This window comes from Haplochromis burtoni, unplaced genomic scaffold, assembly GCF_018398535.1.
Source record: "Haplochromis burtoni strain Fernald_Lab_line unplaced genomic scaffold, NCSU_Asbu1 Contig_134, whole genome shotgun sequence".
NCBI classification, from domain to species: domain Eukaryota; kingdom Metazoa; phylum Chordata; class Actinopteri; order Cichliformes; family Cichlidae; genus Haplochromis; species Haplochromis burtoni.
The window spans coordinates 328,074-353,392 of record NW_024582495.1 but is presented as its reverse complement, the minus strand read 5'-3'; the positions used below and the strand labels follow the sequence as shown (position 1 = coordinate 353,392).

General features: G+C 38.6%; 1 protein-coding gene across 1 annotated transcript; it reads right to left on the bottom strand.

Moving 5' to 3' along the window:
• Positions 1 to 8: 8 nt before the first annotated feature.
• Positions 9 to 18,170, bottom strand: LOC102299497 (ras-related protein Rap-1A). The gene is made up of 9 exons (XM_005930633.2): positions 18,062 to 18,170; positions 15,185 to 15,314; positions 12,806 to 12,893; positions 10,413 to 10,481; positions 10,243 to 10,299; positions 10,019 to 10,159; positions 6,847 to 6,990; positions 3,525 to 3,643; positions 9 to 749 (listed from the first exon to the last, which is right to left on the bottom strand). Exons 3-8 carry the CDS (start codon positions 12,860 to 12,862, stop codon positions 3,554 to 3,556), a joined length of 558 nt encoding a protein of 185 aa, XP_005930695.1. The 5' UTR covers positions 12,863 to 12,893; positions 15,185 to 15,314; positions 18,062 to 18,170; the 3' UTR covers positions 9 to 749; positions 3,525 to 3,553.
• Between the last annotated feature and the right edge of the window lie 7,149 nt (positions 18,171 to 25,319).

Genomic DNA, 25,319 nt, shown 5'->3' with positions numbered 1-25,319 from the left:
ACCAAAACTAATGAAAATGTACTAAAATTTAATCATTCATAAAAGCTGGAAAATCATCTGTGACAGGGTAACACAAGAAGCGATATTAGAGTTGGTTTAGTACAATATATTTTCAGCCTCAAGACAAATCAGAACGCACCATTTCCCCCATCAGTCTATAAAATACTAATTTCCTTAGCTTTATTATGCAAAAATGGAAGTAGAATATATTATGGGAAATATGGAAGGCTTGCAGCTCTCGATATAAAACAAAGTCACTTAGGAAAGATGTTATTTCATCAATACACATCCTTGTAAGTAGGAGCGAGTAATTTATGGACAATGATGCATCTTCATTGACACTGTTAGTGCAGAAATGTACAAGAAGACCAACATTTCACATGGATACTTTTGCGAACGCATTGTCACAATGTGTCAAATATCTGATGTTACTTTTAATAAAACATTTTAGTTCCCATAGATGGATATAAATCCAAGGTCTCCTCTTTTATATTGATATTTCCAAAAAGAAAGACAACTTGGAGAAGAGGACAAAAACAAAACAGTTGTCATCAGGCTGACAGTAAAAAAAGAAGAGGTGGATATCTTTGCCATTAAAGAGCAGAAAGAAAGAGTTTCTTGAGAGTATGTGCCATCTCCTGCCATTTTGCGAGTGGTGAAATTTCTCTGTCAGCCTTTTTCAAAATGCTTCGGAGAGGACTTGGAATGCTGGCACGATCCACTGGGAAACAGTTAATCATTACAAGTTTCTGAAAGCAAGAAAAAGAAAGAATAAAGTCAGAAGATTCAATGTAAACGATGTGGACACAACTTGTTCCTGAAACATTTTAAAAAGTCAAGACGGTGTCTCGACACTGCAGGACATTTGCCCACCTTCAGTAGTTCAGTAGTTTTTCTTTGAAAAACCTGTATGATTATCAAGATGGAAATGAACAACCAGGGTTATTTTTTAAGACTTGAATTCTTATAAGTTGTGAAGCTAGCCCAGCTACAAGGTGGGCTGCAAGCCTTTATTCCTTGTGCCAGTTTGAGTCCTGGATAAATGGGGAGGGCTGCACTGATGCGAAATAAATACTGAATCAAATATGCAGATCAAAATAATTCCACACCAAATTGGTCAAGCCCTGGATAGCTAGGAGGATTGTTACAAGGGATTCTTTTTCATTTTAAACTGTAAAAACATGCAGTTTATAAACTGAATGTTAATTTTGTCAACACATTATCCTCTTAATTCTGCTGAACCTCAACTGTGGCAATTAACATGGATGTAAACACCTAAATATCTACTACATATAGACACACACACACGTACATACATATATATATATAAGTGTGTTTCCTTTGCTTTTCTAAAATATAAACTATAAAATGAAAACCATCAGCGAATCCACAAGGGCACAATATGTTCACTTGCTTAATTTTTGGCTGTTGCAGGATAGAGACCTCACATGGAGCCAACTGGATAGGCTGTTCAGTTATTCCCCTTCTACCTTCTATCTTTTCAGAATCCAAAAACTGATGGGAAAATTAGGCAAGACTTTTCACCAAAGCGCTCTCACTGCTGCAGCTGTTCATGTTTCATTTGAACTGTAGCACGTTTCCTGTAGAAGGCCATCCCATCTGCACTCATGTCAGCGATTCAAACTTTTCAAACTTTGGTACTCTGCCCGTTTTTTGACACCTGACATTGGCTGAGTGTAGTGCTGTTCCCCCCCCCCCCTTTTGTACTTGTCATTTTACTTAATTCTCTAACTCCTTGTGTATTTAACTCATGAAATCACTTTCCTATAAAAGCATAATTCAGCTGTCCAATAGTCACTGGCACTTGGAGTCAGTCCGTATAAGGGATGTTCTTGTTGCAGTGAAAACTTACTTTTCAGCTGCTCTGAATCAGTGAAGTGAAGCAGCTATATTGAAACCATACAAAATATTGACTTTCTTCGGCTGAGGCGAGACGCTTTGAAACAACTCATAAATGTTCAGCCTCCACCTCTCTAGAAACCATCTGTCCTCTTGGTGAACCTTTGTTTCCAGTTTACAAAGAGATTTACTGTGGCACCAAAATGTCAGAGTGCTGCTTATCCCAGTTTATGTTTTTGTTGCAGCTTCCCAAAAATGTCACATGAAACATAAAAATGTCAACTTCGTTATGCTTCCTATTTGCTGCTTTGTAAGACAAAACAATCACAGTATAAACTGTTTTTCTGCATTCACAAAGATCCATCAGGCAGGGAGGATTATGACATAATTTCCCTAGTTCATGAGTTTGTGGGCCACACTTCAGAGACTGTCTTTTGGGATTTTAGCCCAGTGAGGAAGCTGGGAATTAACAGCATGTAGTGGCTAAAGCATGCCTTGATTTGACTCAGAGTGTCGCATGCTCAACTCACAAACATTTCCTGAACGGCAAGTACAAGTGTGGACAAGTCATAACTGCCTCAGAAGCAAATCATAGTAGTAGGGGAAAAGAAAGACTCAAACTTTTGAGTCACTATCTGAAACACTTCCAGTGTGATAAGGAGAAAATCTACAGTTCTATTGTGCAATAAACATCATTCCCAATGTGTCTGTGAGGCCTTAGCTGCCTGAGTTGCGCCAGCTTGAGCATGTGTGACGTATGTCTATGATAAGACTATCGCTGTCAGGAAACTAGGAGGTAAACAGCAATGGTGCTGCGAAAGATGCACAAAAACCTTAAAGAGGAAGAAAAACATTTGAAACGTCGAAGTGTTGCACCAAAAGGACAGTTTGGGTTCAGTTTGGGAGGAGTGCTTTTGGTGAATATCATCAGCACACTGTAGAAGCTGTTGCAAGATGGGAGAGAAAGTAGCAGAACTGGTGAGACTTCCAGGAGTCCAGTTTGCTCCCATTTCATTACAGTGGAAATGCCTTGTTTTGCTTGATGACCAGTGTTTGCAACACAGCAGGCATCATTTAAGAAGCTAGAGCAAAACAATGTCCACAGCATCTCAATCAAACCTCAAATCTCCAGAGGCGGATTTTTTTATATCAAAGCAAGGAGACTGCAAACCAAAGATTTATATTGAAAAACAAATATCAGACAATAACACAGTGGTGTGATTAAGGAAAAAAAACAGCTGGAAATTTCTGTGAATTTGTTGTAGGAACAAAAAGGCCAGAGAAGCTCCAACAGTGCTCTCTATAATTAGATTTCATTACAGTTGCGCTGCTGCTGCAGCAGGTGGAGCCACCACATTCGCCAAAATTCATATAAGCACACTGTAAACCCTCTTTGATCCAATTAAAATGGAGGATGGTGTAACAGAAGACATAAAAAGAGGACTTGAGAGGCCTCTGGTTAATTAAAGTCCACATGAAACATTCACTATTAAACCTACAGAGATCTTGTTATTTGCAACACACCAATCCTCCCCCTCAAAAAAAAAAATCATCATAATAATTATTGCTGTAGGTTTCTAAATGTTCTGTGATAACCCAGAGCTCAGAACACAGCTGGAGCCTTGCAAATGTCTGGAATAAATTTTGCTTTTACACCCACTCACCTGGCCTGGAGCTATCGTGGGATGGCAATTTAGAGCAGTGTGCAACTTGACTTCTTTTTTGTCTTCTTCTTTTCCATCGGCGTTTTTCTGTTGATCTGTCGCACCAGATCATAGAAAATCTACAACAGAGAAGATTTGATGTGTTTCAGCACTTTGCTTCAGTATATTATGGGATGTACGGAGAGAGCTACAGCTCAGGAATGATGTTATCAGTACAAATTCCTGTTGACACACAACACTAAAATGCATGAAATGGTAGACAGCAAACACAGTTTCTCTTGTTTCATTTGCTGGTCTAGCGGTCAAGCAGCTTCTGTCTTTAAAATGAAAATCATACAATTAGAAATCTATTTTTAAAAGATAACTAGAAACACAAAGTCACTAAGTTAACACTGAATGCTTTTAAGAATATCATAAGGTTGTGTGCATTTATGGGAAACTCTCAGGTGTGTTAGTGTAAACCTGCAGCTGATCAACTAAAACTCAATATTTACATTTTTTTAAGCCCAGTTTTACTCTATTGTTACAGCGAGGAGTGCAACTAGTCAACCAGACATTTAAACACAGATTCCCTCTCATGCTTCCAAAGAAATAAGTCTGGTAAACGTATTATTCATGTTTTATTCATGTAGAACTGCAGGTAAGTGTTGGGTTTAGGATGTGAAGACACCACTTGCCACTACACCCACAGCAGATTTGAGCCCCCCACTGAGCTGACTGACACACTTAATGGCTGACTAAAGTAAGACGAGGATGACTATTACTCTGACTTGCCGAGTTTGTTGTGGGAAGTGAGAGAAGCAGCTGCAACAGCAGAAAACAGTCACGCAGACAGGTGCAGGTTATGCTGGTATTGCACTGGTGAGCAAAGGACTGAAGACTGGTGAACTGTCAATTTTAATTTCTGATTTGTTTTCCACTCTTCCTGCAGTTAATTTGCTCCTTTAGTTAACTGTTTAAAGCTAGCTACTCCACTAACCTGTGCCTCATCTGTCAGGTGTGTGTACCCTTTTTGGCTGGCCTGGCTGAGTCACTGAGGTCTGGTGCTCCATTTTAACTTCTCTATAATTTGTCTCAGTATATCATTTATAATGCTGGTGTAGTCGAGTATATTCCCCCATTTGCATACTTAAATAAAATGAACTGTAAAGTCTTTCAGGATATTTTAATGTTGTGTTGTTAAGTTTTGGTAATAGTGTTTACATTTATTGCAGTGTTTCCAAGACAGACTTTACTAGTGATGTCAAGAGTGGCCATCTGACTATGCAATCTGTCCCCACCAAGTTGCAACTGTTCAGCTGGCTCGCATATGTAATTATTTTACTGTAATACAGATATAAAACAGCTTGAAAAGCATGAAGATTTTTACCTTCAGTTGGTAAATGTCTGCTTATTTTTCCTGTTTAAGGACTAAACCTTACTTGCTGCCTTGCAGGTGAACAACAGAAATACTAGCCTGCTGAACCAACTATTCATATTTTATCAATGTTCAACATCGGGTAGCTTAAAATACCCCCTATCAATCTCCCTATTTATGATGGGAAGTTGTAAATGAGCAAAGCAGAAAGTAAAGATAGATGACAACCGTGTGAACCAGCACAGTTCTGCAGTGCTTTGGCTATGCCCGAGTAAACCTGCATGTAATCGCTTGACTGGAGCGATGTATCACCACATTCTGTCGACGTTAACCTGTGAGGAAAGAAGGCTGCTGGTGATGGCAATGTTAATGTTTACCTACTCGGCAAGGCAATTTGAGCTGTGCACAACACTAGTCGACTAGTCACCGATTATTTTTGCGATTAGTCAACTAATCAGATCATGCATCCACTGGACGTAAAACGTACAGCTTATTGCACTAGCATGCATCTGCTCTTATATAACTATCATTAGCTTACAGCTTTAAGTGTTTAAGGTATGTGCTAACTAAAAATAAAGACAAGATGATAGTTTATTAAATTTTAATGAAATTTGCAGATTGTTTCAGTGAAGTTTAATAAACTCAGCCGTCTGCTCCTTGCTATCTAAAATATAACAGGACACTGGAGTATATTCTCCAGCATCTCACATTCTGATAATCAGCTGTCTGCCTGACGTTTATTCAGCTGCGTAAAAACTATAACTTTAATCTCAGCCAAACCGATTTACTCAGGAACAAATAAAAAACTGAAAAAAGGCAAACAATAACATTTTGAAGTTATCTAAGTGACTTATATATCATGTTTAACCTGAGTAGCGAAAGACAGCGGTGGGTTTGAAAACGATTTGCCGGGAGTCCAGTGTTCTCGTTCATCCCCCTGACTGTGAGAGTGATAGATAAAAGGCATTTAATAGATGTTTAATTTGTGACAGTTCATTCACTGTTAGCCAGCTAGCTCCAGTACTGTTTTTATTTTTTTAACTGTTTCTTAATGGCAGGGTGATGAGGGTGCTGCTGTCCTGAATCCCTCATCTAGTGGCTGGACATTCTTCAAATCCATATCTTGGAATCCAAACTGAAACTTGTCAGTTGTCATCCTTCTGCGCTGAAGATCTGCAAACTGCAAACTAAAGGGGTTGTTCTAAGCAGGAAGAAGAGAACAGGTGCTGCTACTCTAGACATAAAGAGGCATCCACACAGGAAGAAACTAGCAGCAATGTGGCAAACACTTAAAGAGCACTTAAAATCAGGATGAAATAACCACTGAGTGATGACACTGAGTGAGCGGTCACGGAGCTCAACTTTATTAACTTAAAGGCACACAACTGATGCAACTACAAATTAGAGTGAAGGACACTTTTGACTGACAAATGAGAAGGCAAGACATACATCTGAGGGTTACCTAGGCAACCTGAGACTTGAATGTCCACAGTGACTGACTGTCAGCAACAAAGCGGTACGTAACAAGCAAATCACTTCCTGTGGACACTCCTTTATAGAATGTTGTAGGGAAAAGTTCAAGATGGTGGAGCTCAAGTCCAGGACGAGAAACTTACTGGGAAGGCAGCTGATTACTGCTCAGTTATTTATTGTCAGAAAGTTTAAATGTTATTATTTATGAATTCATTCAGTGAACCACCTCCTGCCTCTATACTGTCATTTTGTATTTATCATTTATTTTGGCCATGATAATTATGTAGGGAATTTTTTTTTTTTTTTTTACAGTATTATAATCTCATGGTGAATTTTAAGATATGACATTTCATAAACGTCAAAGGTCATCGCTACAGTCCTATCAGACAGTTGTGACATTTTGACATAATTGGCGTATGAAGGCATGCAGTCACTGGTGCAGAAGCATAATGAAGAGAGACCATACGTGCAGCGTGTGGTATTAGCACTTACCTCATTAACGTTGATCTTTGATTTAGCTGAAGTCTCTAAAAAGGCACAGTTGTTCCACTGACGGGCCAGGTTCTGACCCTGCTCCTTCCCGACCACACGCTCATCCTCCAGGTCACACTTGTTTCCCACCAGGATCATGGGAACCTGATGGATTAGTAGACATAGAACATGTTCAAAAAACAAAATAATGAGGAACTTTAGTTTTATTTTTTTGCAGATGTAAAATGACACAAAAGCAATGAAAGAAACAAATACATAAAAATGCCTTCTTCATGTTTATCACAAGTTTCAGGAATCTGATCAGAGGGTGGATTTTAATTTAAACTATCCACATGATCATTATCATCATTATTAATTACAATGGTGGCTCCAAATGATTATGGAAAACAAGACAACAAATATAGGAATATATTAGAAATGCTCAAAAATGTTGACCAAATTCATGTTTGAAAGATTTCATCACAAGACTAAACAGTGGCTAGAAAGCTTATGTGCATACTGAGGAGCAGAAGGTTGCAGCAAAAAGAGACCTTAACCAAGACACACAGACCAGCTGAGCAACCTGCTATGAATAAATAAAGAGCGCACACACTCAGCATGCTCCATCTCTCTTGATTTAGAGAGAGGAGAAGGCAGCAGATCGCAACCAACAGCAGCTCTGACATTTCCACCCCGTCACAAAGTTCCTGCCTCCCTGCGCTCTGCCCTCTTCTCCCATGGTGCTGACTTTAATGAAGGAGAGGTGACAAGGGCAGATTACACAGTGAGACGCTGCCAGTTTTCCCTCTGCAGACTGAGGAGGAGCCTCAGAGAATTACAGCATTCAGATGTTTATTATACTCTGCCAACATATCATCACTGGTCGGTGAAAACAGACATCAGGTGTTCCTTCCAAAAAAACCAACCAACCAAACTTAAACAAAAAAAAAAGAAAAAAAAGAAAAAAGGATCTTTTACACTTGTTTCTATTTTTTGGTGAGACTTGTATTTATGTCCTAGATAGACACACATTTAGATTTATTTTTGCTCTCTCTGCAGATGTGCACCAATGATGTCTGTAGAAAGGGCTGGTCAATGATCTATCCAGTGCTTGCTACTCGTTTGTTTGTTCAAGACAAACATAATAAAGATTTATAATATAATAAATATAAATAAATAAACATGATAAAGTTGTTTAAAAAGGAGTCTGTCTGTGGGTCAAAGAAATGCACCAGCATTTTAAGCCAAATAAACTATTTCAAACCCCAAAGGATGCTACTGCTTGTCTTCAAAGCAGCATTTTTATGCGAATAATAGAAAAGGAATCAAGAGTAAATTTAGCTCCAATTACTTTTGTTAAAGCATTATGACATTTTGGGCTAACAGTAATATCTGCAACAGTCTGGCTCATGGTCAGTGGTTATATTTTTTGTTTACTCAGTATTTAACTTCCGTTTTCCACTTTTAAAAAACTTGATAAATATATACATATATACATGTATATGACACAAACTTTAACTTCGTATCACTTTAGTGTTGAACATTTTACAGTATTCATTCATATCCCTAAATTTAATTACGCAATAGAATATTTCAAAGACATCTGAATGTGACATTTAGCTATCTATTGTGGGGGAGTTTAACAGAGCAAACACACTCCTGCAATAGTGCATGCTGTATCTGCAAAAGCTATAAGAGCTTCTTAGTGTATGCCTAGTTACAACTCTTGCTGCTGTAGACTTCAGACACACTGCTGCCAGTGTGAGGAAAGAAAGAGAAAGTGAGGGCATTAATTACTGTAATTAGTGAACAGAGGTAAGTGGGCAGATATCAGGCGAGCAACTGACAGTAAAAAGTGTTAACATTTCATAGGCTGGATTTTTTTTATTAACCTGGCATCTTGTGCCGAAGGGTTGAAAACACCAGTGTATGATCATGTCACTTTTTACCACCATTTTAATGCTATACCAGTACAGAAGCTCAGAGATTCACATGTTATACAGAGGAAAATGTCGCAACAGTTTGGAAAAACAGGACTTTTCAGTTTTCACTTCTCCTTCTCCTACATCAGGACTGATGTGGAGGTACGGTCTGAGTGGCAATCCTTCAGGAGAATACTACAGCGGGCCTTAATGGTGGGCATTAATGGATGCAGCTATGCAATGATGTCAGCAGTGGCACATATACTGGGTCCCCACTACAGAGTGACAGCCATTCACACTTGCATATATAAATGCCAATTAACCATTAACAAGCACAAAAGAGGAAACCAGAGTATCCAAAGAGAGCTCACACGGGCACAGGGAGCAGTGAAAAATGTACGCTAAGCAAATTGATTGGACAGGTGTACTGATGGTGTTTCTACTAGCCAATTCAAATGTGTGAAACTCATTAACTCATTTCCAACACTGTGCTACTAGGCTGCACAGTGTTGGAGTGGTTAGTGCTGTCACTTCACAGTAAGAAAGTTCTTGGTTGAAATGAGGTTTAGAGTAAACAGCTGATAGTTGTGGTAACCGGTGCTGTTCTGCAGTACTGTGACATAAAAAGAGGTAAGTGGTTGCATGTCGGCTGTTTCTGAATAAACTGGAATATAACCAAACAACCAAAATACAGGTGTAATCACATTCTGCATCGGTATGTGGACGCCAGCATAGAAGAGAACGTAGCTCTGGCCGACCAAACTCTGCAAACCACAGTTTGTATGTCTGCCATGTTATATGCAGCATAAAGCGAATCAACATTCAGCAACATTTGAAACATGATTTGACTAATGAACTCCAAAAATTCATGCTCAATATTTGTTTGGACAGTATTTACGTTTATTAGTGATTATTTTTTTTGCCTTGTCAGCTGTAAGCAAGTTTGACCAATTAATTGGTAGATCCCTTTCTTTTTCTGTTAATTAATCATTCGTGTCATTGCTGAAGTAGACATTAAAGGTTTGTTGCTTTTCTTGGCCTTCTATAAAAAAAAACTTATTGGAAAGAAGAGATGCTTGGGTTCTAGAAAGTTATGAACCCTTAAAGTTAAAAACCTTTTTGCTTGTGATGTATCAAATAATTAAAGAAAAAAATTAGGAGGTTTTGTTTCGGAATTTTCATTGAACAATGAGGACAAACATTTTTAATGGGGACCTCTTACATGAGAGCGCTTTATAATCAAAACAAGTGTGAAAGTGTGTTAAACTCACATCCTCTGTGTCCTTTACTCGCAGGATCTGCTCCCGGAGGTCCTGCAGGTCGTTAAATGTTGACTGCGCTGTAATGGAGTACACCAAAGCAAAGCCCTGGCCATTCTTCATGTACAGGTCCCTCATGGCCGTGAACTGTTCCTAAAGAACGATAACAGACGGCATCAGCAGCCGGTCCACAATTTCCTCGAAACACCCCTGCATCCTGCTCATGTTTGACTTACAGTTCCAGCTGTGTCCAGGATTTCAAGCATACATTGCTGCCCATCGACCTCGACTTGCTGTTAAAACAACAACAACAAAAAAAAAGGTGCATTTTTACAAGACTTGTTTTATTTCAAAATGTTTACAAAGTCATGCGAAGCAATGAATGTGTGTGCAGGTTAGGTCATACCTTTCTGTAGGAGTCTTCTATTGTGGGGTCATACTTCTCCACAAAAATGCCTTGCACAAATTGGACTGTCTGTAATGAAGAAAAGAAAAGGGAAATAACACAGGACATCATTACCAATTCGAAACTACTACACTCCTCTTTTTTTCCTTCTTCTCACCCCCTCCCTTATTTTCTAGGTGTGTTGGGCGGAGTGTTGATGAATTCTTCTGCTCTTGTTTAAAGGAAGCTGGCCCAGAACAAGCCAGGCTTCAGCATTCCAAGATCCTTGCTTTAATTTGTCAGGGTTTACTTTATTTTTATTACTTTAGGGATGATGGTACAAGGTCCTCCCCCTCTTTTAGCCAGTACTTCAGGCCTTTATTTCATTTCTTGTTTAAATAAAAGAACTTAGTCTAATAAATCTCGGGCGTGGCACTCTCTTTGTATGCTTAGCCACAGCTGAGCCTTAATGTTTTATGGATGTGGCCATAACAAGCTTATTACAAAGACAATCTGACAAAAACATTTAATCCAACTTCAAGTCCTTAAAATAATAAGACATAATTGTAGCTCACGTTTTTTATATTCTTAAAGTTTGAATTGATCTACAGTCCTATGTAGATATTTTCATTGAAAGCAGGATGCCAATTTGTTAAGAGGTGAGAGATTTTCTTGCACAGATGGACGTTTGATTGCTCCCGAAAGCAGTTTCAGGGAGCACCAAACGTAAAATTAACTCCCTGCTTTCAATTAATAACTCCTTTTATAACCATTTTCATAAAGGTATAACATACATTTTCAGGGTCTCTTGTGGCTTGAAATAAGCCTGTGTGAATGACACACCACTGGTCTGTTACCTTACTGAGATATCTTCGCATTCCCCTGTTATTTCTGGTCATCTGGCATGTCTGAGTAAATTAAATCCTGCTTTAAAATCTGTTTAAAAACTGTTTAAGATTTCTGCTAAGTGATGTAACAGACCGACTGCTGTTCCCATGTCAGACTTTCAATCTAACAACAGATGTACAGTAAATCCTACCTTATAAAGCTCTTAATGTTCAGGGTTTTTTTCTGCTTTACAGGATTTTATCTCAGGATGATTTTGAGTTTTTACAGGTGACCGGTTGCGCTTAATCCTTGGACTCTACAAAAAAGCTTTACAGGACTTCCAGTTCAAAGTAATTCTTATTTATATTTCCTCTGCCTCGGTGCGCAGAGCCTTGTCATTTTAGCTCCTCTGGCTTTACAGTTATTGGCTGCCCCTCGTAAGACGGAAAGTCAGAACAGCAGGTGGCTGAAACTTCTGTGCTTTCATTCTTACGGATTCAAGAGTGGGAGGAAAAAGAGCTTTTGGATCACAGGGATTACGTCTACGCACACACACCTCACTACTTGAAACTTTGGATATGCTTAAAGCGATCATCCGCTCCTGTAACAGTCTATGATAAAACACTGAGGAAAAAAACAGTAAGACCCGTTCAAGGAATTAGTTTTGCATTTAAGGATATATGCATGCTTGCTTTCTTTATAAGTTCTGTTGCTGGTGAATTTAAGGGGTAGTTAAATATGTAAAGTATCCTCATAATTATAAAATATGAAAAACACCTCTTGTTATTGAGATAAATAGCTCAACAGCTCTGTAAACCTCACTGAGAAAAGAAAACATTAATTTCAGCTATGTGGAAATAAAAACTTTGCAACTGTGTGTGTTGTAATATTATATACACACACACACACACACATTTTTTGTTTGTCTGTTTGTTTTAATTAACAGCAAAATCATAATTATTTAGCAGTACTAGAGTTTGAAAATATAGTGGATTTTTAAAGTCTGTAAAAGAAGAACGAATGCCCTTTAACCTTAATTATAACTCAGCTCTATGCTTTATAACTACTATACAACCCAACTATAATAAACTGTATAAATAAATATGAACCTTCCTCTGTCTAATGGGAAGTAATTTAGAACTTTAAGGGGCCCATTTTACACTTGTCATTCTTGCCCTTGAACACCAAAAAGTGATGTCACTGCCACTGAATCGAGCCACGCTTTGGTGTCATTTTGGCTGTCTCTCAATTTTTCTAATCAAACATGGGTCCCGTGGCAAATGATGTGTACGATTGTACACTCCCAGAGTATTGCAGCAATTACTCGTGGAGCTGTGGCGACATCACTATTTGCACTCAACATGACCAATGTGACGAATATAATGGACCCATTACTCAGTGTCAAAAGTAAAGGAAAAGGATGTGCTGAAAGGGAAACTGAGCACATAATAAATATTTTAGCGATTATTGATTAATGGAAGCTAAAACTGTGATTAAAATTAGGATTGGATTCATTTACAGTCTTGTATAAACTCATTAAAAAAAATACCCTCGGCTTTCAAGCTTTAGTAGCAGCCATCGCTCACCAGTGCAGACTTTCCCACGCCTCCCGACCCCAGCACCACAAGCTTGTACTCGCGCATGGTGGGCAACTTCACTGGACAGCGCAAGAATCTGTGAAAATACAGAAGACAGATGCTAAATATCAGACAGACAATCAATGTGTTACTTTCACTGAACTGTGTGAGATTATTCTGAATAAGCAAAACATTTTCTGGCACTACTTTTCTTTATGTTCTCATCTCCCCTGAAAGAAGCCTTTAAATAATTAAATGACAGCCAAACGGGTAAGGTTTTTAAAAGACTACAAGTAATAGGTAATGACCCTAACACTGGTGCTGGGAGCCAAACAACCTACTGTGGCAGAGCATTGGATCTAAACCAGAACCTGCTGTCATGAAAAGTGTCTGATGAAACAACAGATGCCAAAATGTGCTATCAGCAGTGCCTCTGCCTGACATACAAGCAAAAGAAGTCCTGACAACTGAGATTGACTGGAGTCTTCATTTTTAGTGTGCCTGGAGGGCAATAAGCTCTTAGGATAAGCCCTGATGCATTTCGAATAGTGAATCTACTGACTAGACACTGATGTCAGTGTGAACACCCCCGTCAGTATCCGCAACAATGAGAAGTCACTGTTGACCTCAGAGGATTGAAACCTAATCATTCGTCTGCCAAAAAATTTTGCTCGACTTCCCACCCACTATCAAGAGACTTCATGATGATACGGGCGTCACCTCTTTACATAAAAAAAGAATTAGAAAAAAGTTTGAAAAAAGATGGGCTTACTCTCTCCAGGAATTCAAACCAGTATTTTTCCTGGAGGTAAAACTCAAGAAAGAACTACATCTGCAATACAAACATGCAAACTTTAATCTGAAGCATACTGTGAGGCAGATTCTGACAGTGACACTGCAGTCAGCAGGTAAGCCACAAATAACTTCATCTCATTATAATACAGAGGAGAAAGGCCACAGAGAATGACCCGTCATTAAACTCCATCAGCCTGACACATTTCTGTAAGCGTGACCTAGAAAATATTGGCAGAGGAGACAGGAGATGTCAAAGGAATGAAAATGTTTAGGATGAAGACAGGCATTTTAACTGAAATCTGCCCGTTATTCTCCAGAAACCCCTCACTGAATGTAAAGTGAGATTATACCAAGTTAAATTACTGCCTCTCATTTTATCATCACACTCGTCAATGCTGTGGGTTTTCATCTACTGCCTGTTTGATTATTTAAGAGGAAACTTCAGTAGATCTGACTAACTTCCTGTGTGCTTTCAGTGTTGACTGATTGAAGAATTTCCATTTTAACTTGAAAGTGCAGAAATAACAACCATTAACAACAATGACAAAGTTTCAAAGTAGTATTAAAATAGAGGCGTATTTTAAATGTTATTCTGAAATGCAAATGTAATGTTCATTTGATGTATAAATGTCAAAGAGGGGGTGATGCAGGCTAAAATCTCATTTGAGAGCCTCTTTGAATCTACTAATTATGCTAGGTCTGTGGGACCTTTGTCAAATGTTGAGCCAAACAATACAAAAACCACTCTGTCACACTCAAACAGCATTTGCAATTCTAATGACGACGTATGAAGCATCACCAGAAACCCACAGTGTGAGGCAGGCACACGAGGCCCTCTACAAAGCGCCATTGTAATGACCCTCATCTACTCGAGTACGCCAAACAGAAAACAGAGATCAGAGCGAGTATGACCACTGCACTGAAATCATTATTGTGGCGAGGAGGGTAGGTGTGCACGTTGAGACGCCAGCATGTGCCTGATGCATTGGTTGATGCATAAAAATGAAGGCTGCGGAAAATGAAACCGTGTTTAAAATGTAAATTTATGTAGGTGTCGCAAAACTTGCTTCAAAGCCTTGGTATCAGATAAGAAAACTAAGCCTTCCGGTGATTAGATATGAGCCTGGATTCAAACAGTGGCCCTATCGAGCATGCGAGCTGTGACCACCTTCGCTAATCCCACTCATTAATTTTTGCTGGCTTTGGTAATGAGAGTACGTGCCTGTGAATGCTAGCAGCACTGACAACTAAATATTCAACTCCATTTACAAATGAACAAAGACCCTTAAAATCCATTTTTAGAAATGACACATTAGCCATTACCAGGTCCAAAGGCAAACGCACAGCGAGGCACTGAGAGTTAAAAAGGTCTAAATTATTCTTCAATAAAATGCTCAGTGTGGCTGTTTTCCCAGATGTTGTAAAAAAGGTTAGTGTCCAGGCATCAATGAAAGAGAGAATTTCCAAAACTGAGCAAGAAGAAGCTAACTACTTACAAGATGATATACCATGTTCAGACTTCAGTAGACACTAGGACATGGACATATTTTCATTCTGTGAATAAAACACAGCAAACAAAACTGCTCAACTTACTGTGTACACGGCTGCTGAAGATTACAACTCCCTCTACATCTGGGGAGGAGGGGCTGGCAGATCCTCAGGTACAGGGATGTCAACAGGAAGGGTCCAAGGGTCGCTCAGGTGCCAGCAAGGCCACGCCAAACTGTTCAGACAGGGAAAAAGTTCTAAATTGAACAATTATCATCCAGCAGGAATGACAATTACAATTTGACATAACTGCACATCAACTTTGGGAGCAACTTTTGTTTTCTTTCAAACAAATTTTCTTGAATGCCAACTACAGATATAGAAGAAAACTAACCAAACATTGTCAAAAATGACACTAATGGAAAGAGTGGTGCTGAATTATGGTTGTATTGCTTAGTGTTTCTTGCACTGAAAGAAATTCAGCTTGAGAACTGCCAGCACAGGCGTCAACTCGTCAAATGCTCTCGCGCAACCTTTAGCCAATTAGATGACATTATACAAATATCCTGAGCGTGAGATGTGCCTGTGCAATCCAGCATCAAAATGTAGACAAAGCTGATCATTGCAGTGGATAATTAAACTGTTGTAAAGTTCTATATAAGAGTTACTAAGAGGCAGCTAGCTTGACTTTTAACAAATGCCAATACGCAATAATAACCTATTACACCAGCAAAGATACAACCCACCAATGTGAGGAATCTCCTCCCATTAAGCACTGAAGCAGCGCATCTGTTAAGTTTGTGCTGAGGGACAATGATTTCAGGCACTGACAATGAACAAGTTGCACTTTACAACTTGTTCTCCAATTTGTCTTTCTCTTATTTTTGTATATTTCTCCTGTTTGCTATTTATTCCTGCTGTCTACTATTTACATTTTAATTTGACACAGTTAGTGTGGAGCACCCACAATTTCGTTGTACAAGTACAATGACAATAAAGAGCTATTCTATTCTAGGTGACTGGCAATAGCTACCCACTCAAGGCAATTATCCAGTTTCCTCATTGATGCATTATATAAATAATTTCATTACTCCGAGATTAATTCAATCTGTCACAGTTTCTAAGTGTGGATGGGCGCAGCACAAGCTCACGCCTGGACTTCCACATGCTTTGAAGTCAATGTGCGCATATGGCAGCTATACTGATGGATCATAATCATCATCAAATGAGAGAAAAAAGGAGGAGGATACTTCCAACAGGTCTGGAGCCAATTACAGTTGGCTAAATCATTCAGCGTATATCATAGCTTGTATATTAACCTGCAAAGATTTGACATGTTGAAACCAAGAAGTTATGGAAACTCAAACAGGCCAAATTCTACCGGCCAGCTGTTCCGCTACTACAAAACAACTTTTTTGGGGCGGGACAGTCATAAGTCAAAATTTAACTCACTAAACTCAAACATCTGAGACGTTAATTCAAAATTTCAACTTAACTCTGTCAGTCAGGAAGCTCTTTAGAGCTCTTTAAAAATAACTAAAAAAAATAAATAAATAAATCACAGAGAACATTAAATGAGTAGAAACCTTTCACTCAATTACGGTTAAAACAAACAAACAAAAAATAACTTAAATATGATTTATTACAAACTCTTAACACCTGATAGGGAAAAAAGCCATTTCATTCAGAGCAAACATTACACCAGTCACACAAAAGAAGGTGATCAGAAGCACTGTAAAACTCTACTGTGGTGCGTTTGTGCAGTCACATGGAGCGCTTGATGGACGACTCTTTATGGCTATTTAAATAAGCTAAGGTCAGCTGTCATGTTACATAACAAACGCAAAGTTACTCACTGTTTACAGGACCTGTTGCTGATCAACAAACAGACAGTAAAATATGCTGTTCTGAACTATTTAATCACACAGAGTAATATTTTTTTAGACCCCTGTTTCCAACACTGAGAGATACTAGTATCATGTGTCAGAGCCAGAGGGAGGGGGGATTTCAACTTAAAAGCACAAAAAAATACTTAAGTTAACTTCCCTTAATAAATAAAACATGTTTTTGAAGAAGTCTTTAAAGTAAAACTTTATACATTAAAACAGAAGGCTTCCATTCGACAATTAAATGACAACTTGTTTTCGGGATAACTTTTGTAACGTAGTTAGTTTCGAAAGGAAGGGTGTGGCTTTTAGTTTCTCAGCGCAGCAGACCTTCACTGTCAAGCGTATTAAAACAACCAGTCACAGAGAGAAGTATCACCAGTTAAACACGAAACAAATGTGAGCCGAATGCCAAGTCTGGGAGTCTAAGATGCCCCAAAAGTAGTCACACTTCGACAACTCAAATGTTAGCATTCTGCTAGCACATTCCGGTGAAAGCTAGCTAACGTCCTAGCCCGGAAAAGACATGGCGAAGCTGTGCGGGACAAACGCCGCGTTAAGTAATGTCGGTTCCGCGGAAGAAATTCCATCGAGTTCACGGTTTAATATTAGTTCCAGTTTGACAAACTCCATTTTAAGTTGCGCTACGGGTAAAAGAACTGTTTAGCAAACACCGGGGCTAATAAGTTAGCTAGACCGTTAGCACAAGAGTGAACTCTTAAAAATAGCTTTTTCTGTTTCATCTGATGCTAACGACTCTGGTTACGCACAAGTTAGCAAACAGACATGCCACTAAACATGTTAGGATAAATGTTTAAAAGTATAATCGGATGTTAAAGGACTTGAACCGCAAACCACATTTGCACCGATAACTCATTAGTTACTTGTTAGCACCTCAATCTAAGTTAGCTTCGAAGCTAAGCTATTTTACCACCACTATTATTTAATTACGGCGGAACAAGAAGTAACTCTGGTGTCTCATCAGAGACAAACAAATGCTTAGAGACTAATGATCAAAACAATGAAGACACGGCCCTAACAATTACTCACTAAAATAGCAGTTTTACTTTGAGATAGAGCTGCAGAGGGCACTCACCGTGTTCCGCTATGTGTGCGCTAACTGAAGCTGTGGATGTACGGAAGGGTCGGGGGAGGGGGGGCAGAGAGACCGTCGTGTTTTGATTGGACCAGGATCAGCCAATCACTGCAATCCAGGTTACGGTTCAATTACAACCTCTTCACTTTGAAAACAAGCTCCAGTTACATACTAGAAGTGGGATAAAGCTTAAGGTAAATAACATTACACAATTTGGCATTTATCATATAATCTTGTGTACAGACTTAAACTCTTCTGCTTCGGACTCGATGAAAACAACACTTTAAGTTGTTTTCCTCTTCATTTAACTCTAACAAACTATTCATATTCTATATGCCTTCACTTATGGTTTAGATCACATTTGACCAGGGCCAATTAATTCTTACATTACATGTCTGCAACAAAATTTGAACTACAGATCAATTTTGAATATATAAAAGCTTATCTGACATTAATAAATGGACGATTAATTCTTTTTTAATGATTCACAGAGCAGGGAGAGTGTATTTTTATGGGTTTGACAAGAATCGTTTTTTAGAGAAAAACAAATCTCGCATTTTACCAAAGAAATGAAAACAAAGCACTTATAAAGATATTTTATTGAAAGTTGGCAAGAACCTTTGGCGCTAATGGGATTTATTATATAACCACGTATAAACACTAAAACTGGTAAACACCGTCCTCCCTTCTTTGTCATAAAACAATACTAATAACTACCCTTTATAATTATCAATATTAGTTAAACATTAATTAACACTTAATTACTGCTTATTGCAAATTTCTCTGTATACATTTAAAGCAGTGGTAGGAAACGAGTGTGTGGGACTTCAGGTGTCATTATAATCCCCACTTTTGAGCTCTGTTTTAGTCACACTTCAGAGTAAATGGATTTGTTTGTTTTTGCATTATGTCTTACATTGTGGGTCCTTGTGCTCGCAAGTGTAAAAGACTCACAGTTTACTTTTTTCGTCTTACTGATCATTCAAAGCACTTTTAACTACATCGCTTTATTCTATACACTTCGAGCATTTTATCTACCTCACATCCCTGACCAATTTAGAATTACCAGGTAACATAACGTATTGTGAAGTGGCTCTCATGTCTGTTCCAAGGCACCACCTCTTAAGGCACCCTCTGACCTCTGTACGACCCATGTTCTGTATGTGCACCATATATGATCACTCCTATGCCTTTTTACTGTTACAATCTCCAATTTCCTGTTTTCTCTGTCTATTCAACACATTATGTTGTGATAAAAATATATACATCTCTACATATCATTTTTGTGTTTTTCATGGCTGGACCCTCAGGCTTACCAGGGTCCCTGCCCGGGATGCACTCTTAGTGCAATAACTGTAAATTTGCCACCTTGTCACCTTGTACATTCATTCAGCTGCACTTTATACTCAGGCACTGTTGAATATATGCAGACTGCAATTAATTTACCATTTCATTTGCTTCCTACCTTCCCTGTACATTAAGGGCAATATGTCTGGTTTACTTATTTGACATAAATCTGTGCATTTTTCTTTTATTTCTGGCTAAAGGTTATGTTAGGTTACAGGAAATGCATGTAATTGTAGAGTTAATCCTAAACAACGAAAGTGCTTTCACCATTTCGGCTCTGGCGGGAAACCCCCTGATAATATAATATAAATAGCACTCACCGTGGCAGCTGTTCTGCTTTAAGTGCCTTCAATATATTTACACTATTATTAGCAGTAGTTTTACTTCTAATACATGATAATAACACTGCACTACATATTTATGTCCATTCAGCATAACTAACTTTATGCTCATGCTGCTGGGAAACTGTAACAGACATACGAAAACTATATTTACAGTAACCAATAAGGAAATACATTTAATATTAAAAGATGATTAATTTAACGTATGATGACATCTTTGTTTTTTAAGAGTCTCTGTATGTATAGAAATGGCTGATAAGCATTTCTCATGCTTTCTAGAGCATACAAATAAACAGCAGAGGATGAACATCCACCGTTCTCTCCTTAAAGCATCAGATTTTCACGGTTAAGGCTGCAGACAGTGGTCTCTTATCTGTTTATATTCGCAGATCTTGAGCAGCTCATAAGTTCTCAGAATATAGATTTGGCTCCCTGAAAGAGAAGAGAAAGCACAGCAGAGGGAAAGACTCCAGATTATAAAAAGTAGCACAGCTGCACTGAGGACGGATGTCTGGCAGGTGATTTTTGAAGTGACGTTTGAAGCTGAATCCAATAACGTGTTCTTTGATGTATATAATGCACAGTGATGTGATATAAAAAGCCATTCATGTTGCTGTGCTTCCTCATTTTGGAGTGCCAGATTTAAAGTGACAGGGACGGCATGTTTTCTGACAGCTATACAGTTTTTTTGTCAGATAAACGTTATTTAAAGTGTCACATTGGTTCTGTTCCGGTTTTTGTACTTTTGGCAGCCAATCACATGCTGTTATTTGCCTGTTGCCTGAGGGATTCGACTATATAAAGTGGCTGTGTATATAACATGTTTAATGTGACCTTTTAGTGCAGACTCTCTCCTCAGCTAATATACATGTACTTGCAGTATGAACAGGCATCAGATAAGGCAGTGCATATTTAACTTTTGATCACAGCCTCTGATATGATTTTATTTTCTCCAGGAGAGCTGAGCTGGCGCCCACCATGCCTTTCTGTTTGCTTACCTGAGAGGTTTGGGTGCAAACAGTGCAGCCATTTTAGCAGGGCTGAGGCCAAAGTCACCACAGACTGAAGTCTGGCCACCTAAGTGGCTAACCAGTGGTGCAGGTGAGGGTGCGGGGGCACAAAAAACTGCAGTTACATCCAGGAAGCACAAGTATTTTTTCTAGCTGAACTTTTTTTATTGGCTGTTGTTCCCATATATAAAAGATGCAGCGTTTTCAACAATTCCATTTTTTATTGAAATTGGTTTTTATTAGATTTTTTTCCCAGTCAGACCTCATTAACTTGTATATGACTTCCTCATCGCAGCCTGCATAGACAAACAACCGAAAAACTGATTTTGGGTATACAGCTATAGAGTGCTGCAGGAATGAATCCAAAACCCCGGAAATGAGTTAGCACTTCTTCTACTTCCAGTTCCCTGTGGTAGGCCTGTGGTTTATAAAGGCTTAAGACGTTTTCACATATTGTTCCACTGCAGCTATTCCTCAATTCAGACTGTTTAAAATGTGAAAATCTTCTGCAGCTCACACGGACCTTCAGTCACAGCTTCTGCTTTTGTGTGCTTTGGGTGCTCAGTTAGAGAAGAAAGCAATGTGTATGTATCTGTCCATTTACTACTGTCACAGATGGAAAATTAAATATTTCCTTTATGGTTCCACTGATTTATTTTAATCTTTTGATCATTTATTTGGTGAACTTGATTCTCCATCAACAGCTTTAAGTCCTTTCTTAAGTTTAGTAATGACGATACATCTGAGTGAGACATTTTTAAACACCATTTCTTTGTTTCATTTGTTCTGTTTCTTTTTATAATGTAAAGATTTCATGAAAACAAACATATTTTATTTTGAAGCAAAGGTCTCATCACCAACTTGCAAACCACGGGTGTCAAATGTAAGATTTTCGAAGTTGTTTTTTTTTTATAGCTTTTTTTTTAAAGCACCAAAGTATCTAAGTAATAGATAAACAAAGAAATGATGGTAAAGTTCCTCTTTTTTCACTATCTGCAATAGATTTGTTTTTTATTATATGAAGATATTTGAGGAATTCAATGGTTAAACTTCTTTATCCTGACAGAAAGAGGAGTTTCACTGGTCTGACCCACTTAAGGTCAAAGTGAGTTGCATGTGGCTAACAATGTAAAATTAGTTTTACATCCCTGTTATAAACCTTTCAGTTCACTCTCCATTTGATTGACCCTAGTAGTGCATTCTATCCTGTCAGTTTATCCTATAAGATTTTAAAAGTTCAAAAGATGTGACTTTTAAATTGGTGTCACTCAAAACACCAAAGATCTAAGACAAACCCAACCTCAGGGAGTCAGAAGCCTGGATAAAGTGCAGGGTTGTGCCGGGAAGGGCGTGCAGGCTAAAATCTGTGACAATTTCCACATGCTGTGGGGACATCTCAGGGAAAAAAGAAGTAGCAAGAATTTCACTCAACTAAAAAAACAAAACAACAGTAAATTATAGTAATTGGCCTCTTACGGTCCACCAGGGGGCTGTGGATCATACATTGGGAATCACTGCTCTGCAACATAAGCATGTAAAATACTCCAGCTGTGAATTCTGATGCTAGAGGGTGTTTATCAAAAAGTGGCTAGACCTCAGGAGCTGTCGGGGACCTTTAGTGCTGATGATGTTAAAGTCATTTCACCCCTGTGTATTTCATTTACAGCCTGACATTAGCATTTTGGTTCTTGCCGTTGATTTACATTTCAATTTGGCGTCAGTTTGTGAAGATAACATGTAAGCATCATGAACTCTTTGTTTTCTGCAATAATCCAGAAGTCTGTGGAAAAACCGGTTGCTTGTCGAGGGAATCAGGGTGATGTTAGCTTCCATATTGGACTATAAAAAAAAGAGTAATCCCTGCAGGATCCACCCAGGAAAACAAAAATTAGAAACATCAGTTTTTGTGCCACCCTGGTGCTCACACCCTGGCCACTCCTGCAAAATATTGTCTTGTCTTGCCACTTCATTTTAAAGCCTTATATCACTTAGGAAGTACCAACAGTTTGAATGTGTATTTTTAAACATTTCAAGCAGTTTATTAATGTATCTGCGGTATTTTTAGAATTTTAAGGGCTCCAAAAGTGATCTGAGTGACTGATCAGTTAGTCTAGACTCAAACAAACAGTTGGTATGATGAAGTTATTCGAGCAATCACGGTCCCCAGAGGATGGAGCCTATCTATTTTCCTGAGCCCTGCCCTCTCCTCTCTCAGCTTCCCAAACATTTCGGACTTCTCCCACTTGAGACAAAGAGACTGGATGTACAAAGAGATGAACAAATGAAAACAATTACCAAAACAAACCAGGAAGACAAAGGCACAAACACGGAGACAAGTTAGCGGGAGCTAGAACAATAATAAAAAAAAGCCAAACAATATCACAAAACTGAAGCTCATCAATAGAATAACCAAAAAAAATTAAAAGCTGGAACCAAAAATCTAATAAAATGATAAAACCTTGGTGGCACAGACATCTGATGTGTTTGTCAGTCTGTTTGTCCTTCACTCGAGTGGTTAGATGCTGCCTTTGTTTGTCACACACACGTAATTACTCTGGGTGTGTCGCATTATTGGGAGTACATATCTAGATATTTCCTTTGTTTGATCATCGACAGCTATATTTGGACATGTCCTCGGTCGCTCGATGTGTTTCTCCCTATATGACAAAGAACCACATGAAAAAGCCAGAAGACGCCCGGCTGGTCACGATCCAGGGCCCGAATGGATCAGATGAGTTGCTCTTACTGCATATCTTCCTCATTACGCTGGCTAAATATGGATTTCATGACAGGCTCATCATCGGATGACTTATGGCTGCAAATATCATTTGATGGGCTGAATGCCGAGAACAGCGTTTCCATGTTGCTCAAGCAGAATGTGCCTTTATTCAAACAAACAAATTAAGGAGTTATTACCACGCTCACAGTCATAAACTGGAGTCATGGAAGTTATAAAGGACAGGCCTAAAATTAGATTGTGACTAAAGTAAACAGAATTACCTTTAAACAACAGCCCCTGGGAGCACTGGCATATTGTCGTTTGAACTCATTAAACACAGACTTAACTGGGAATTACATGTATAATCAGCTTTGCTGCTTTGAGGTTGTACTTTATGGACTTTGTTGATTACTGTACTCTGACTGATGCGGTGGCCCTGAGGTCCAGAACGACAGCAACAGTAAAAACGTTTCAATTTAAGGACAAGGTAGGGGCAACATTTCTTGTTTTTGGGTGGAGGCAACGTGGCGGCAGGTCAATTTCACTTCTTGTCTAGAAGGCACAAGAGAGCAAGTATGTCACGAGTCTCTGCCTTCACTCTCTGAGGTGTCAAAAGAGAAGCGCAGGGGACTCCCTGATGCAGAAATATTATGCGGAGACTATAAATAAGCTGATGACTATCAGCTCATCTCTTATTACCACACAGAACAAATGCTTCTGTTTATTGCAGAGAAACCCGTTCTAGAGAAGATGAATAAACTTTTAGATAAATGAAGTATGAAAAAGTTGAAAGTTTAAATAAGTGTCAGGATTCAGGAGAAAGAAAGAGGCCTGTTACGCAACAAAAAGCCAGTCTCTGATTGGCTCATTTAAAAAAAAACACAAACATCTAAAACAGAAAGTGTGGGCCATACTGGAACATTTCTACATGTATTTATATAAAGAGAAATTCACTTTCTAATAAAGTTTGAAAGAGATTTATGATTAAATATTAAGAAAGCAGAAGTCTTAAAGAAAAAGCACACTCTTGGATTACATGTTATTCTTATTATATTTGACCTTATGTGCAGTTTATATGCTGTCGCTGACAGGAAAATGGGTAAAATGGAGTAATGGCCTTCAGCTGGCAAAAAGAAAGCTTTAAGAAAAAAAGTAGAAGTGGAACAGAAAACTCAAAAATGAACACAATGAAATCAGTGAAAACAAAAAGTAGGAAATGCTGAGTCGTGATCAGCATTTATGTGGCCCACATAAACTCTGACTTTCATTTCAAACTGTCTTTGGGAATATCTGATCCAAAGAAAACCGAATCCACTAAAGTTAAAGTGACCTTTATTGTCATTCAGGACGTACAACCCAGAGGCAGTCATTCTAGCTCATTGTGCAGTAAAGACAAAGGACAGACAATATGCAAATATTTAGCTAACATTAAAAAAGAAAAAGAATAAAAGTTATATAATAATCTAATCCGTAACCCTGAACTCCAGATTACTTACCTGTTCCTCTCTGCTTTGCAGAAAAACTGTCATTTCCCTGGTGGGAGAGAGAGAGAGGTCGAAGAGAGATTGGAGCTCATCGATAGACTTTTTTTTCTCCAAAGGACCTTGTAAATAGAGATTGGAGATTTGTGGCTTCATCCGCATTTTGTAAATAGTTAACTTCCAGGAGCACTGTAAATAAACTCACTGAATCTGAGTACCGCGTTTTGAATCCGGTCTGCTTCATTGGTTATGAGAGATGCTTTGAAAAAGGCAAAGATATGACCACACACACACTTGACTCCAGAATGAGAGGTGGGGAGAAAAAAAAGAGTGCCTTCTTCATGTGGCCTCAGCTCAAAA